The sequence below is a fragment of the Octodon degus genome, unplaced genomic scaffold, assembly GCF_000260255.1.
Source record: "Octodon degus isolate 3935 unplaced genomic scaffold, OctDeg1.0 scaffold00030, whole genome shotgun sequence".
Taxonomy (NCBI): Eukaryota; Metazoa; Chordata; class Mammalia; order Rodentia; family Octodontidae; genus Octodon; species Octodon degus.
The window spans coordinates 11,547,907-11,563,775 of record NW_004524606.1 but is presented as its reverse complement, the minus strand read 5'-3'; the positions used below and the strand labels follow the sequence as shown (position 1 = coordinate 11,563,775).

Below are 15,869 nucleotides of genomic sequence, written 5' to 3'. Positions count from 1 at the left end.
GCAGGACCTATGCAACAAGAATTGTAGCTTTTTGGTCTGAGAAGGTCAGTGAAATGCCCTCAGGATTTGTCCTGAGATCCTGTACCTCAGATTGTAGAACCTTTATCAGTGCAGCCATGTGGATGAGTCACGGCCATTGCTTGGCCAATGTGCTCTCTGTGAAAGCCTGAGAGAGTGTCTTCTCCCCATGTGACTCTCCTTAGGCACACTCTATGTCATCGATCACTTTCCTCTTTGGCCCCATAATCTTCTTGATCAGAAAATTTGGGACACTACCGAGGTACATGACGTTACAGAACAAGTTCTCATATGTCCTGAGTCTTAATTGACCTTAGAAGGCTAGGGCCAAAATGTTGGCTTTCCTTGTATCCCTCCTTTTTCTCTAATTTTGGTCTGCAAACTAGGTTGTTAACCATCCAGAAGAAAAGCTTATTGTTATTATCAAACGATTTGGGCTATCAATCTTAACCTCACTATCTCACTGCATTTCAAACATCTTCGGCATAATAAGGAACAGGTATTTTTCATCAAGTACCATCTTGGTCTCTTGCTTCCTGTCACAGTGTGACCTCTTTCTCCTGCACATGGTCCCCCCACAATGCCAGCCACCTTGTGGTGGTGTAGCTAGAAAGTCCAGAGCAGGGCCCAGCAGATGCTGGCAACATACTCTTGCCATCTCCAGTGCCGTGAGCTGAACACATAAAGTGCCTAGCCTCGGGGACTTTGTTACAGCATCACAAACCAGACTGAAACATTCAGAAACATCCTGAGGCTCACCGCAGCCACTCACCAGCAGGGAATCTCCAGGAGTGAACAGAGCTGTATCTCCATGTATTTGAGGTACATGTATCCAGGGTCAGTTTGGGCAGACCAAGTTTCCTAAATCAGACCCAGCAAGATTTCTCAGAACAGGCAACACTGTCTTCTAGGTTCTGTCCTGTTTTGTTGCACTGCTTGGGCTTCATTTCAGAAGAATCAGGTTTGTTTTCGAGCACAGGGCCCAGTCTCAATGCACTGCTCAGCCTAAGTTGGACTAGAAGACCAGAGTCAGCACTTTTGAAAGAATAACCAGCTCCACAGATATTACATATAAGGAAAATACATATGAGTATGTTGGGATATTGTCAAAGTTAATGCACAGAGAAAAACAGATGTTCTCTCTTTTAAAGTACACAAAATGATCATATTTAGGTAAGTGTCAAACCCCTGTTATTGTGAAACTGCTTAGAGTACAAGGGATTATTCCAAAGTATACCCCAGGGTCAAGCAGCCAAATAATTACCCATAAATTTTCAGGTACTAAACACCTGCTCAAGGTCTTCTGTAGGCAATTAAGAAAGAAAACAGACATATGAAGATGGTCTTTTCCTTAATCTATTGTTTTAATTTCCCCAGCGATTCAGCAGCAGCAGCAGCAGCCTATCCAGGCTGGGAAGCTGCTGTCACCTGCATTATGATGTGATGATATCATTCTGAGACTGGAAAGGAAAGGGGTGGTACAGTTGCACCCGGGGTGTCTAAAATGATCCACAGCCATGGTTTCTGAGAGTAACATGCATATGTCAAATGGAATTGGGCTTGTCCCAGAGGTAACACAAGGGGCCCAAGGCACTCTTACAATTTCTCAGTAGGCTTCCAATGGCACAGGGAACCTGTCCTGGTCAGTCTTGCCCTGCCCAAGCCAGTCTCCCCTCAACCCTTCCCATATAATCAGGATCTTTTCCATTTTCTGTAATGCCGCTTGCAAATTGGCACCTTCATACGTGTACCTACTCTCAGCCTGCATGGCATGTCCCATAGATTAGTGCATAGGCAGTCTTCTCCAGAAGCACGTCCCCAGCCACTCTGCACACCCACACCACCACTATCTACTGAGCATCTCTCTCCCTATCTGTACAACAAGCTCCAGGGGAGCTGGGCTCTTTCACTTTTGTGGTTGAGCAATGCCTACAATATAGGAAGAATCCAATGTTTGAGCACCTAAATATTCAGTGAAGGAAAGAATGGATGTTTTGCTACTGTATTTCAAATTTAAGGTTCTTAAGGAAAAATTCAGTCTTTTTATAGACACAGTTACATCCTCAGAGCACCACACATAGATATAGAAACTTGAGGTCATTCAAAAGTATGCACAGAGATCCTGCCAGTGATGTGTCAGCGGCACGGCTTCTTGGAAGTGGGCAAAGCATGCAGATTAAGGTTGGCACCCCCTTGATTAAAGTGGCTTGTGCTGAAACAGAAAGCCTCAATTTCCAACGTGGAATGGCCCCCTTAATATTCTTAATTGCAATATCATGTCAGTTTCATCTAAAATGTCAGGTTTAGCTGTTCATTTTTATCAAACAGTCCATCTAGCCCTGTAAGCAACAGGATACCAGCAGTGGGGTAGCTGTAATCCAGATAATGCTAATACATTATTCATAGCAGTTTGATTAATGGTCTTCTTTGAAATCTTATCTCCATCATCACAGGCAGATATGTATTGATAACCTCCATGTTTTCAATGATATGGTCACTTGTGTACAGCTGAAAGAAAGAGGCAGAGGCAAAAAGAAATGTTGAGAATTTCTAAACCTCCCAGGAACTTTGAGGAACTTTAATTTCCACTGAGTCCCCGAATATTTGGCCTTGTTTTAAAACTGCTGAATGACTGAGACATGTGTTAAAGTTAAGTGATTATCCCAGACCACACTGCTCATAAATGGCAAAACAGGATTATTTTTCTTTTTTTATTAATTTTATTGAGAAACAAATAGCAATGAGATAGTTTCAAAACCGATTGATAGGACAGTTTCAACAATTAATACATTGCATGTTGTTGTCTTCATAGTGGTTATTCATAGTACAAGATTATTTTTCTTATAGACTTTGGTTGTGTTCTAAAATCTCCAGCTCATTCATTCAGTTTTGTTGAGCATGGTGGTATACAAAGCTAGACACTGCTTTTACTGTATAGTGCCTTGCTCTTATTTCTCAACCAAGGTAAACATGAATCTGTACAAAACTAAACATGATGGCAGCTCTTATGCTGCTGCTTCCCAAGTGCTCCTGGAAGTCTAGTACTGTGTGCTTCACATTAGTAACCAGCTTCCTCTGAGATGTTGCACCACTCTGGAGACACTAAATGACTGGGACTCAGATTGTGTCTTTGCCTTGTAAATGACATTTTTCTGGCTTTTATTTCAACTTCATAAGGTTCAGGTAGAGCAAGAAAATATTACAGTCCACACAATCCTATCCAACATCAATGTCAAGTACACTCCTGAATTCAAGAATAGCCTTTTCTTATTATTTGATACGTGCTTCACCAACTTTGGGTCATCCAAAGGCCCTCATTCTTTTACAAAATAGAGCACTTCCTAGTGCTCCAAGTACCACCTTGACTAGACTCTGCCACTCATATCTATTTCTTGGCCTACAGATTCACTTCACAGGATTTGAATGGTGATGGAAGAGAGATATCTGGAGGATTTGACTCAGGTCTAAACAAATTCATATACACTCTCTATATAGCTTCATGTAGTCCAAAGATACATTATTTTTAGTTCTCCTACATTTAGTTTTTTTAGTGTCCCATCATGTAAGGTCAGGTGTGGAATTTTCCACTTGTGACATTATGTCAGTGTTCTTCAGTTGCAGATATTAGAGCATTTATGATTAGGGATGCTTAACCTGTATTAATTTTCTAACCACATGTGGTGTTAATGGCAGCATATAAAGTGTTTGAGGTTGTGTAAGTGGTCCTTGATTTAATTATCTATGATTCTGATGAAAATATTTTAAAGCAGCAAATGTTTTGGAATATTTTCTGTTTCAGCCCCAAATTTCACTCTAAGAAAGTTTTCCTCCCAATTAGAAAAGGAACACATTTACTGAAGGAAACTGGCTGGTGAGAAAGAAAATAACAGGAAAAGAAGTATACCCCTGGTAGCATATGGACTAACATCAATTTTATAGCTTAATGGGCTCCCAAACCTCCATCAATCAACATATTGACCCCCCCAAAAAAATACAAGTGGATTTTATCAAAACTTGTATTAGTACCTGCCTTTTTTATGAGGCCAACTCTAACCCTTTTCTATATAACAAAGTATCAGCTGCCATATTTCTTATGAGTGTTCCTTTCTTCTACTTAAATACCCACAGGACATTATGCAGTTTTCATCAAAGACATGATTCCAGATTTTTGCTTTCCCAAGCTTTCAGATAGAGCCCTCTAATACAAGCATATATTCTAGAGAGTTGTGCAGGTCAAACTCGCTGTGGTAGAAGACAGGAGGCCCAGGCTGACCATAGTGTTTTCATTCAGTTGCTGCCATTCTGCGGGTCTACCATGAATGACAATATAACTCACCCCAAATACTTATCATTTAGTAATTCCTGGTCTACATCTTGTCCAGTGAAACAGTTCTATTAATCATGCCCTTGGTTATCATGATAACCAAGCAGTTGTCAATCCAACTGCTACTGAAGCTTCTAAGTGCCTCTCCCATTTTCTATATCTAACTGATTGTGACCATGAAGTACACTTTTGGTGGTACTGGAATAAAGCCCAGCAGAACTGTGACTCCTTTTCTGCCTCCTTAAGGGACATTCACCTTTCTGCCAGGCATTCACAGGGGCTGTTTCATGTTCTCACATTTCATTCTGTTCAAGCAGTAGCACACCACTCACTGTCTTTCCCATCTTACCCTCTTCCCAGGTCTCTTTCTGCTATGGGTAAAATGGGCTCATTCCCCAGGGGTGCCAGCACAGTGCTCATGGGCAGCATTTGAGCCACTCTTGGGGGACATCAGCAAATAGGAAATCTCACTGATTCAGACTCAGAATTAGTGGCAAAACCAAAACTGTCTTCCCTCTGTTCCAAATTCAAAGAACCACAAACCTAGAGAGGTACCCAGGCACATGCTTGAAACAGGAGGATGTATGGCTAGTTTGCTTATATGAAAATTGGTTACTGAAAAAGATTCGCAGAGTTTGCCCTCACAGTTAAATATGACCCTTAAACCCATACTCAGGATAATTCTTTAAAATGGGAAAGGAAATTCCTATCTAATGCAACTAAATTATCACAAATTAATAGGGTGTCATTTAATAAGAACTTACCATATTGCTAGAGCTATAATTGGGAAGTTATTGAATTAATTAACATATCAATGATCAGAAAAATAAACCTCTTGCTGAGGATAGCAATGAAATATATCCCCCCCCCCACATACACACAAATAACTCATTATAACCACAGGCAAATATACCTGCACATAATTATTATGCTACCACTTACTGCGGGCTTTCTTTGGGCCAGGCACTGTGCTCAGAGCTCATGCATCTCCTCTCAGTGATTCTAGAGAGGAAATAGATGCCTAGGGAGAGCAGCAAGGCTTTGATCAACCTTCCAGAAAATGCCAGAGTCAGGAGACACGCACAGGTCTGCCTGGCTGCATAGCCCTAACCCTTCACCACATTATACATTGTATATCAGCCATAGGAATGGCTAAATGCCAGTCAGACCATAGCAGTCATCACGTAGAGCCTTCTAGCCCATCTGATGATGCTATAATGTGAGCTCCTTTAGCTTGTGCACGGAGTTCTGCCTATTCCACTCAGCGTGTGTCTGTCTTCCTTGCATATTGGGCTTTGACCACACTGGCCAAGGACCTTTGTACCAACTGTTTTTCTGCCTGGAAAGTACCCATGGTACTGGATACCCTGCCTTTCATAGAGGAGGAAGCAGAAAGTATCTGCCATGTAATCACTTTGAACTTCTCTGCAAAGCAGGCTGCATCCTCCTGGAGAGGGGCCACTTGAAAATGGTCCCCAGAGATGGTGGCATGAAGACACTGTCTCAGAGCCCCTCCACCCTTTTAGTTGGCAAGCACAAGAGACTGTAAAACTGAGGCCTGTAGACCTTCGAGATTACTTCTCAAGCAGCCCTTCAAGTAGGCCTGCAGCTGATGATGGCAAAAACTTTCACAAAACATCAGAGAGGATGGTGGGGTGACTTGGCCCATTATCACTCTCAGGGGACTCAGAATGTTCCCTCAAAACTCCCAGAGCATTCAAAGTTCTTCCTTCACTGTGAAGTGCAAACTAATTAGCACAATAACATTCCCTGTCCTGTGTGTCCCACGTTTGGGCTCACTTTGCTTTTATCTTATTTAATTTGCAGTAATAGCAGCTAAAACTAATTTCTCCACTGTAAATATCACAGCTGTTGTGGAAAGCATTAATTGCACACTATTGTGTTACTCTTCTTTCTTCGATCAATTTATATGTAATCTGTTTGCAAATTCTGTGACTGTGACTATTAAGGAAACACAACGTGAAATTGCTTTACAGAATACCCTGGAAACATTTGTACCAACACTGCCTGGATAGTGTGGGGTATGGAAATATTCTTGTTGGTGGCAGACAATGAAAGAATGCTTTTTAAAAGCCCTACCCCTAAGGTCTTGACACTGAGTGAAATATGGGTAATTTTTCTTTGGGAGGATCAATAAAATAACTATTTTCAAAATGACTTTATATTGACTGAAAGGTCAGAAATGCCCTGGGCATTGATCCCATGTCCATAATCACTTTTTGTTTAGTAAGTTAACTGGCTCTCCACAGTTGAATGCAAAGAAATCCAGTTCATCATCTAAACAAAATATTTTCCAAGCACTTTCCACGCTCCCAGACCTCGCTGCCTGCTGGACTCTCACTGGCCACCTCTCTTTGTCTAGGAAGTAGACCTCTACAGACTGAACAGCCAGGACAAGCTGGGCCTCACCGTGTGCTACCGGACGGATGACGAAGATGACATCGGCATTTATATAAGTGAGGTACAAAACTAACACAGCAAGACCAAAAATGTCAGGTTTTGTTTTTCCTTATAGATGCTGTCATCCTAAATGTAGTTCAAGAAGTTTCTGTAAAGACAGACAAATCACTTTGTCCTCTTCAGCATGCCTCATGGAGTCTCAGCTTTACTGTCTGTACACAGGGCAAAATTACCCCTGAGGAGTTGCAAATCAACCATAAAATGGAATAATTTACATGGTTTTGTGTGTTCAACCCCAAGGGAGCGGCAAGCTCACATTTCCTAACTCCTGTTCATTGAGCGGAATGGTGGACAGAATCACTTACACTTACAAAGTGTCTCACTCTGCCCTCTGTGTTGCTTTTTGTGGAGTATATATAATTGAGTTCATATATGTTAAATGTAATTTATAGGGACTTCTCAGAGTACATAGATGAAAACTATTTTCAAAAGCAACTGATTTCAATATGGCTACCTCACCAAGCACACCCATCCTTTTGATGGCAGAAGCCCAGCTTTATCAGGAAATAAAATCTGTCTTTCTGGGATGAACCAAGAGATATGTCTTTCAGATTCTGTTATCCCACAGGATGCATATCGCCTACCAAGCTCTGTGTTTTACATGATCGTGTGTTAGGACATTCCTCTCATTCCTGTCTCAATTGTCTTTAAGGATACTGCATAAAATTTAGGTATTTGGTATGAAATAACAGGTAGTTTCTCATAACAACGAGTAGCATCCCTGCCAGCAGTGGCCTAAGCACAAGCCCTGGAAAGGGCCTGAAACCAGTCCACGCTTGTCTGTTTTTGCACGAAATTGCATTTTGTTTATATCTGTGCAAAGCAGAAAAACTAGGATTAGCATGACTCTTGTGTGCAACATGGCCTTTGAGAAGTGCTGTGTTTCTTTGCATGTGTGTCTGGTTCATGCCGAGATGTCGGCCCTGTGTTTCAGATTGACCCTAACAGCATTGCAGCCAAGGATGGCCGCATCCGGGAAGGAGACCGCATCATTCAGGTAGGTCCATCCCCAGCCATGGCCTCTTCAGGTGCCTATCACCAAACAGCAGACTCATTCTCACAGCAGCTCTAAGATCATGAACAGGGCTGGAAGACAGAGGCACAGGGGTAGTGAGGGCAAGGTCACCGGTGAGGGATGGGGGAGCACTACAGCGAGATGTGGGACCACAAGCAACCTGCCCCAAAGCTGCCCCTTGGGAAGACAGCCTTGCAGGAGGTCAGCCTGTGGACTTTGTGTCTGTTCATTCTGGAGTGCCAACAACATGGCCTCCCTGAGATGAGTTTTCCTGGACAGATCCATCTAGGACCAAGTACCTCAAGGTGGGCCTTGTCCTTAAAAGAGGGACATTGTTGACAAATTTAGCCAAACTGATTGAGAAGTACTCGGGTAGTGGTTGTAGCCCTCCATTGTATCGCAGCAGCCCTGTTTCCCCTAAGTGACTGGGGCCACCTATGCCAACAGGTAGTTTCTCCCAGTGATACCTCTTGATTCCCTGCCATATATGGTGGCAAAATCAGAGGGCACCTCAACTGCCAACCAGTTGGGACCATTGCCACATCCCCTGAATGAACCATCAGCCCTGAGACTAAGACCTGGAGAACTCAACGTTTCTGCTACATGTTGAACAGAAATCCCACATGGAAGTTATCTGTTTGACCCCCTGTGCATCATAAAGAAGTGTCAAACTAGTGACACAAAGCACTGTGTATAAGCACATTCCTTGCTCTGCCCTCCATCTCCCTGATATTTTCATTAGACCCATTGCTGCTTTTTTCCCATGTTATCTGAAAATAGTTGTAATAATGCTTTTGTGCATTTCATTTATACTCCTGCCTGAGTGTGACGTTTGATTAAATTGCTTCGTGTGCCCTCTGAACAACAGGAGCATTTTTTCTCACTGTCATCTTATGGAGTACCCTGTATCGCAATCAGCTTATGAGCTACATACATGGTGGGGCTCTTACAGAGACCATAAAAACTGCATCAGCCCAAGCAAGGCCTTTTCTTCCTCAAATCAGCATTCCTTTTTCAGCTACAGCAAAGTTCTGTTTCTCATCCCTGAGTGGGGGACAAATACAGACCTGAAATAAGATAAAATGTTTTGCACAATCTTATCATGCTGTTGTCTGCCCACCTTCGTCCCCTTAGATTAACGGGATAGAGGTACAGAACCGTGAAGAGGCTGTGGCTCTTTTGACCAGTGAAGAAAATAAGAACTTTTCACTGCTGATTGCAAGGCCTGAACTCCAGGTGAGTCCATTTTGAAATGAGGTCTGTTATTTCTAAAACCAGATCCCCACAGAATCCTATGTAGAGGACCACAGGCCTGTGTGATCTGATTCAGAAACCACTGTGAATGACTCAACCCTTTGAGGGAAATGTAGATCTGTTTAGGTAGAAAACCGAAATGAAAAATAATCTAGGGTTATGACACAAAGGGTGTGTGACTCACTGCACATGGGAGCATCATGCTGTTGTAGGGAACTTCAGTAATGACCTCTTCCAGGATCACCTGGATTTTTCTTCAAGGGGCCAAATAATAGGCATTTCTCTTGTCTCCATGGCAACTATTGGACTCTGTTATCTTTGGTTCCAAAGCAACCTTGTACAGTACATAAACAGACATTGTTTTGTTTCATTAAACATTTTTTAGCAACACAAGATGGCAATCTATAATCCCTAAGTCTACCATTTCCCAAATTGTCTGTCTTCTCTTTGAAGGACAATAAAGTTGACATCTTAGCCAGGCATAGCGGTACATTCCTATAATCCCAGTACTCTGGGAGGCTGAGGCAAGAGTACTATAAGTTCAAGTACAGCCTGGGAAATTCAGTGGCTTACCAAAACCCTATCTCAAATTTTTAAAAATATTTGAGAAAAATAAGCGATAGTCTGGCCCACACCAAAGAGCTACTTACCACACCTATGCTTGGATATGATTCATTGGCAGAATGCCTGCCTAGCATGTATGTGGCTGGAGATTTCAGCCCAAAGCACTGGAAGAATGAAAAGAACTCTTTCTGCATTAACCATGGCTTCTCTTTGGAGCCTGCTGTACTTCATGGGGCCAGCAAGCAGAGACACAGCTAGATCTATGTCTGTGTGACTCTCCTGCACAGGCGATACTGGAGTCTCTTTAATACAAGCAGGGGGTAGCTTTCAGACATATGCAAGATAATGGGCAAGTTGCATTTTGATGACTCCTGAAGGAGACCCTAGAAACAGCTTTCCCCAAGATGATGTTCTTCCTAAAGAGAGATTGAGAGGGGGAAAAGTAGGCTCTTCTGAGGTATGCTTTGGCTCTCCCTCCTCAGCTAGATGAGGGCTGGATGGATGATGACAGGAATGACTTCCTCGATGACCTGCATATGGATATGCTAGAGGAGCAGCACCACCAGGCCATGCAGTTCACAGCCAGCGTGCTCCAGCAGGTAACACCAGAGCCGGCCGCAGCCTGCGGCAAACTCTGCTCCCTACATCTCCCTGCATGATGCTAAAGTCCATCAGAAGCCCATCCAGCCAGAAGATGGGGAAACAGCTTAAGTGCTTTTCTATTTGAGCAAGAGGGAAATGCAGGCTGATAGTCTCCCTGGCCAGGCTTTTAAGGCTGAGCAGTAACACCAGGGCAGAGCTGACCTTGCGATAGTTGTTAGGAAAACACAAGGGCCAGTGCTGACATAGAACAGAGAAAATTAAGTCATGTTTTTGAAAGTACAGCAGTTCCTTCTCTTTAATGTGTGCTACTAAGAGCCCTGTAGTTCCCTCCTATTCCTCCACCATTGTCGCAGTCACAGCTTGAATCCTTAGATGAGAGCTCTTTATGCTTCCTACCCCTGGGGCACTGGCTCATGGACTCATTCGTTGAGGTAACTATCATCACCCCCATTTTGCAGAAGGGAGGAGGAGGAGGATAAGAACAAGATTAAGCTATTGCTCAGGCTTGGGTACCCAGAATAACAGAGGTCGAGCTGGCCAATGCCCAGGCCTGGGACCTTGCCTCCACCTGATGCTGCTCCTCTGCTCTAGAAATATTTCCTTTCCACCCAGAAAAGTCAGGCCTGAGCACCTGCTCCTCGGGCTACCCTCACCCTGACCGATGGCTGCTGTCATTTTCTCTTGCACAGAAGAAGCACGAGGAAGACGGTGGGACCACAGACACAGCCACCATCCTGTCCAACCAGCACGAGAAGGACAGTGGCGTGGGCCGGACCGATGAGAGCACCCGCAACGAGGAGAGCTCAGAGCAGGAGAACAACGGGGACGACGCCGTCGCCTCCTCCAACCCACTTGCAGGCCAGAGGAAGCTCACGTGCAGCCAAGACACTCTGGGCAGCGGAGACCTGCCCTTCAGCAACGAGTCCTTTGTCTCCGCCGACTGCACCGAAGTGGACTACCTGGGCATCCCCGTGGATGAGTGTGAGCGCTTCCGCGAGCTGCTAGAGCTCAAGTGCCAGGTGAAGAGCACCAGCCCCTACAGCCTCTACTACCCCAGCAGCCCTCTGGATGCCAGCAAGAGCGACCCCGAGAGTGTGGACAAGGAGCTGGAGCTGCTCAATGAGGAGCTGCGCAGCATCGAGCTGGAGTGCCTGAGCATCGTGCGCGCACACAAGATGCAGCAGCTCAAGGAGCAGTACAGGGAGCCCTGGCTGCTGCACCACAGCGGCTTCCGCAACTACAACACCAGCCTGGACATGCGCCGCCACGAGCTGTCCGATATTACCGAGCTGCCCGAGAAGTCAGACAAGGACAGCTCGAGTGCCTACAACACTGGCGAGAGCTGCCGGAGCACCCCACTCACCCTGGAGATCTCCCCTGACAACTCCTTGCGGAGAGCAGCCGAGGGCCTCAGCTGCTCAGGCAGCGAAGGGGCTGGGGCCGTTGGATCTGCAGAGGGCTATGGGCCATGCTCTAAGAACCTGCTCGCCATCACGGAAGACCCCGAGGTCGGTACCCCAAACTACAGCCCTTCGGCCAAAGAGCTAGATCCCAGCCAATCCCCAGAGAGCAAGGAGCGCAGAGCCAGCGAGGGCAGCAGGAGCCCCACGGGCAGCCCGAAGCTGGGAGGTGCCTACCTGTCTTCTGCCCCGCACTCCCCATACAAGCATGCACACATCCCAGCCCACGCGAGACACTACCAAAGCTACATGCAGCTGATCCAGCAGAAGTCGGCTGTGGAGTATGCGCAGAGCCAGATGAGCCTGGTGAGCATGTGCAAGGACCTGGCCTCTTCCAACTCTTCAGAGGCCAGGATGGAGTGGAAGGTGAAGATCCGCAGCGACGGCACACGCTACATCACCAAAAGGCCAGTGCGCGACCGCCTGCTGCGAGAGCGCGCCCTCAAGATCCGCGAGGAGCGCAGCGGCATGACCACGGATGACGACGCGGTGAGCGAGATGAAGATGGGGCGCTACTGGAGCAAGGAGGAGCGGAAGCAGCACGTGGTGAAGGCCAAGGAGCAGAGGCGCAGGCGCGAGTTCATGCTGCAGAGCAGGTTGGATTGTCTGAAGGAGCAGCAAGGGGCCGACGACAGGAAGGAAATGAACATCCTGGAGCTGAGCCACAAAAAGATGATGAAGAAGAGGAATAAGAAAATCTTCGATAATTGGATGACTATTCAAGAACTCTTAACGCACGGTACAAAATCCCCAGATGGCACTAGAGTATACAATTCCTTCTTATCGGTGACTACTGTATAATTTTCACTTCTGCATTATGTACATAAGACAGACCACTACCATTAGGGTAGAGATTCCTGCCTCGTTCAATGCGGCAAGTTTTTGTATATAAGATAAACACAGTCATCATGTTTATAGTCCAATTTTGCCACCCCTACAACTTAGGGTGTCGCCACTCCATTTAAAGTGGAGGTAAGATACACCCTTACTGTCTTGGAAGGCAATATAACAAACGCTTTTTTCAAATAGCAATTGTACTTTTTTACTTGTTACCTTTTACATAAAGTGTTTAAATTTCCAAAAAAAAAAAAAAAAAAGAGATCTCTTATTAAGCATCTTTCACAGAATAATTTGTTTAAACTATATTCATATTTTAAAAGGTTAAACATGCTTTCTTTTCCTGCCTAAGACACAAATACAACTGCCAGTATGTATTTTTAATGGAACCCTATTTTATAATGTTATTTCTCCGAATGTGTTTCATAGGAGTGACCATTAATATATTATGTAGGTCTAGGTTTCAACTCAAAACCACCCAACTCTGTGGTTAATGATTTAATACACATAACCAAACCAGCAGTGTTGAGTTGGAATATACATTTTAACATTTTTCTCATTAAAGTTCCCAAGAGAGTGTAAAGGTTTTACGAGAAAGCAAACTATCATGCAGCTTTATGGAAGTTTAAAGCATGTTTGCAAATATTGCAGCTTGTTGGAAGAATATGCATGTACAGGAGAATTCTCGGTGGAGTCGGTTTGTGGAATTTTAAGTGCTCATTGTAGTAAATTTTTGCTTTGTAGATCCAAAGGTACAGACTTATACAAGCAAGTTCATGAAATCATGATTAGTTACAAACATTAAATGAAGTTAAAATAAATTATTATTTTCTATTTGATATGTTTTCAATGTGATTCCTCATTTTGCAGTGGTGCTTATAAAATAAAAGCTTTTTGCAGTGTTGATTTTTGCCCTTGGTTGTGTTACCTTCTACCTCAGAAGGATTTTAAGTGTCTCTCCAGTCTTTCATCCAGCCTGGTGCCCAGTACCAGATGTAAAACCGAGGTCTAGCAGCAAAGAATAACGAATCAAATGCAGCACATAATGTGGCCTTCAGACAGTCCGATGGGTCTGGTCAACCTGGCCTGACGTCCGCCACAAGGATGTGAGCATGTTCATCAGTCAGGGTTACACTTACAAGAAGCCTCTTTGCTTTATTGCAAGCACAACGGCTTTTTAGGAGCTAGCAGCTCGGGGGAGGGGACAAGGTCTACCCTTCCATTTCTAAGAGGAATCTGCAAATCAGGCAACTTTACGGGAACAGTGAGTCACCAAGGTGGGGTCTTCAGAACTGGACTCTTTCAGACTGTCACCCAGGACCCTAAGCAATGGATTTTCTGCTGATCATTCCCCAACTATATTGTTGGCACCAATTTCAGTTAAACTTAAATATAAAAAAGATTAGGAAGGAGGTATCATTTTTGATTTGTCCTTGTGCCACACATATGGTTTCTTCATTACTTTAACTGAAACTTTGTGAAGGGAAGGTATGTAGGTATCTCAGACATAGATTTTTCTCCCAAAGACCCTTTGGTACTAGAATCTTAAGACCAATCTTAAGAACAATTAAGATGACCAATTAGTAGTCATATTTGCAATAAAATAACTCAATGAAAATAAAATCCTGAAATACTAATTATTGGTACTAATATCTGTTCCTTTCCTCCTTCAGAACCAGGCAATCCCAAGATAATTATATCTGCTATGTAATTCTAATCAGTGCTCCAAGTGAGGTTTTTGCAGAGGGGACTGTTGAAGTCACAGTGCCCAATATCCCCCAAGTTCAGCTTTGACAGAATGAGATCCTCAGCCCCCCTAGAGAAGCTCCCCACCTCCAGCACTCTCACCTTGTACCCCAGTTCATAGTTAATGCTACACAGAGAACAGACACCAGTCAGATGAATTACAAATTACCACCAGGCAAGTACAAGCATCTGTTATTTGGGAAAATAGCTTTCTTTCCTATGTATGTTCTTAAAGGTGAGTGAAGCAAACGTGACCACAAGAACGAAGAGCTCTCACCTAAATAGTTGTGGGCTATGAGATCCAGAGCGATTTCTGGCCAGGGCTCCCCATGTGCCTTGGACTTTGAGATCAGCCTGTGCCCTTATCAAAAAGTAGTGAGAAATGATAACACATTCAAGTCCAATTCTAGATCCTTTAATCCCAATGTGTTTTTTAAAACATGCTGTCATCTAGATATGCTTGGTCAAAACTTGCAGTGTATTCTGTGCTTGATCTTCACCAAAAGGCCAAGAAGTGATTGCAGTGTAATCTGAGTCTTCTCAAATCTAACATAGCAAATTAAAAAAAAAAAAAAAATGTTGGAAGAGACCTTAAAAACCATCACTATCAACAAGCTGGCACCTAGAAAAGGAGGCGCAGAAATACAGTCAAACTTGTTAATAACCAAAATGGGTCTGGAGTTCGGCCTCCAACACCCGGTCTTTCATCTCTTAGTGCTCCCTACTCAGAAGGGAGATAGCATTCACATGCACGATGAACTTGGAGCCATTCAATTCTGTTCCCTGGACCAAAAAATCAACACATTTCACCTCTGGATGCCCCAGAGTGAGCATAAGCCAAGAAACATGAATCTGCCATTTCTCTAACAAGCCTAAGCTCCCAAGTGACTCACAGTGCAAGCCTTGCTGAGCTGGTGGTTGAGTTGAGGGATTTTCCTGGGCATTAGTGAGGGGACACTCTACAGCTTCTGTTGTCGCTGAAGTGAAACACTAGATGCCAGATACCCAGGAATCTGCTGGAAGCAATGCTATGCTTCATTTCCTAGATGCACTTAGGAATCTGCTGGAAGGTATAGATTTTTCTCTGAAGGAAAAAAGAAATGGACTTACAAATAAACAGATTGCATATAATTTTGGAGATGTCTTAGGCCTTTAGTCCATTCATGGATCTTCTCCAGTGGTATGAAAACCCAAATTTAAAGCAAGTAAATAGCTCTACGTGTTTATTCTTACTTTACTACATGTTTATATAACTATATAACACCATTCAATTTGAATGCCCACTTTTTATACTGAAGGAATAAATTTTTCCTGATATAATCACAGCGCTTGAGGCAATTAAAATTCAATGGACCACTAGTATCTATCCTCTTCCATTTGTTGGGCTAATGACTGTGCACAGATGTACAGATTTAGGAGCTGTGAGTACAGATTCCTGCTTCTCCACAGCAGCCGCTCTCCTGGTTGGATGGCTCTGGTTTAAACTATTTCTAGAAATCAATGGGAAGGAAATGAGAATGTATTGAACTCCAAGAGCTACCTATCTAATGTGGCCACTGGCCACATT

At 43.9% G+C, this 15,869-nt stretch overlaps 1 protein-coding gene across 1 annotated transcript in view; it reads left to right on the top strand.

Annotated features, from left to right (window-relative positions):
• The window catches only part of Pdzrn3 (PDZ domain containing ring finger 3), a 244,735-nt gene extending 231,273 nt beyond the window's left edge, over positions 1-13,462 (top strand). The window contains exons 6-10 of the mRNA XM_004629516.3: positions 6,726-6,824; positions 7,758-7,820; positions 8,973-9,074; positions 10,139-10,255; positions 10,949-13,462. Coding sequence (XP_004629573.1) covers positions 6,726-6,824; positions 7,758-7,820; positions 8,973-9,074; positions 10,139-10,255; positions 10,949-12,520 — 1,953 coding nt within the window. The 3' untranslated portion in view covers positions 12,521-13,462. The remainder of the gene's footprint in view (positions 1-6,725; positions 6,825-7,757; positions 7,821-8,972; positions 9,075-10,138; positions 10,256-10,948) is intronic.
• The last annotated feature ends 2,407 nt before the right edge of the window (positions 13,463-15,869 follow it).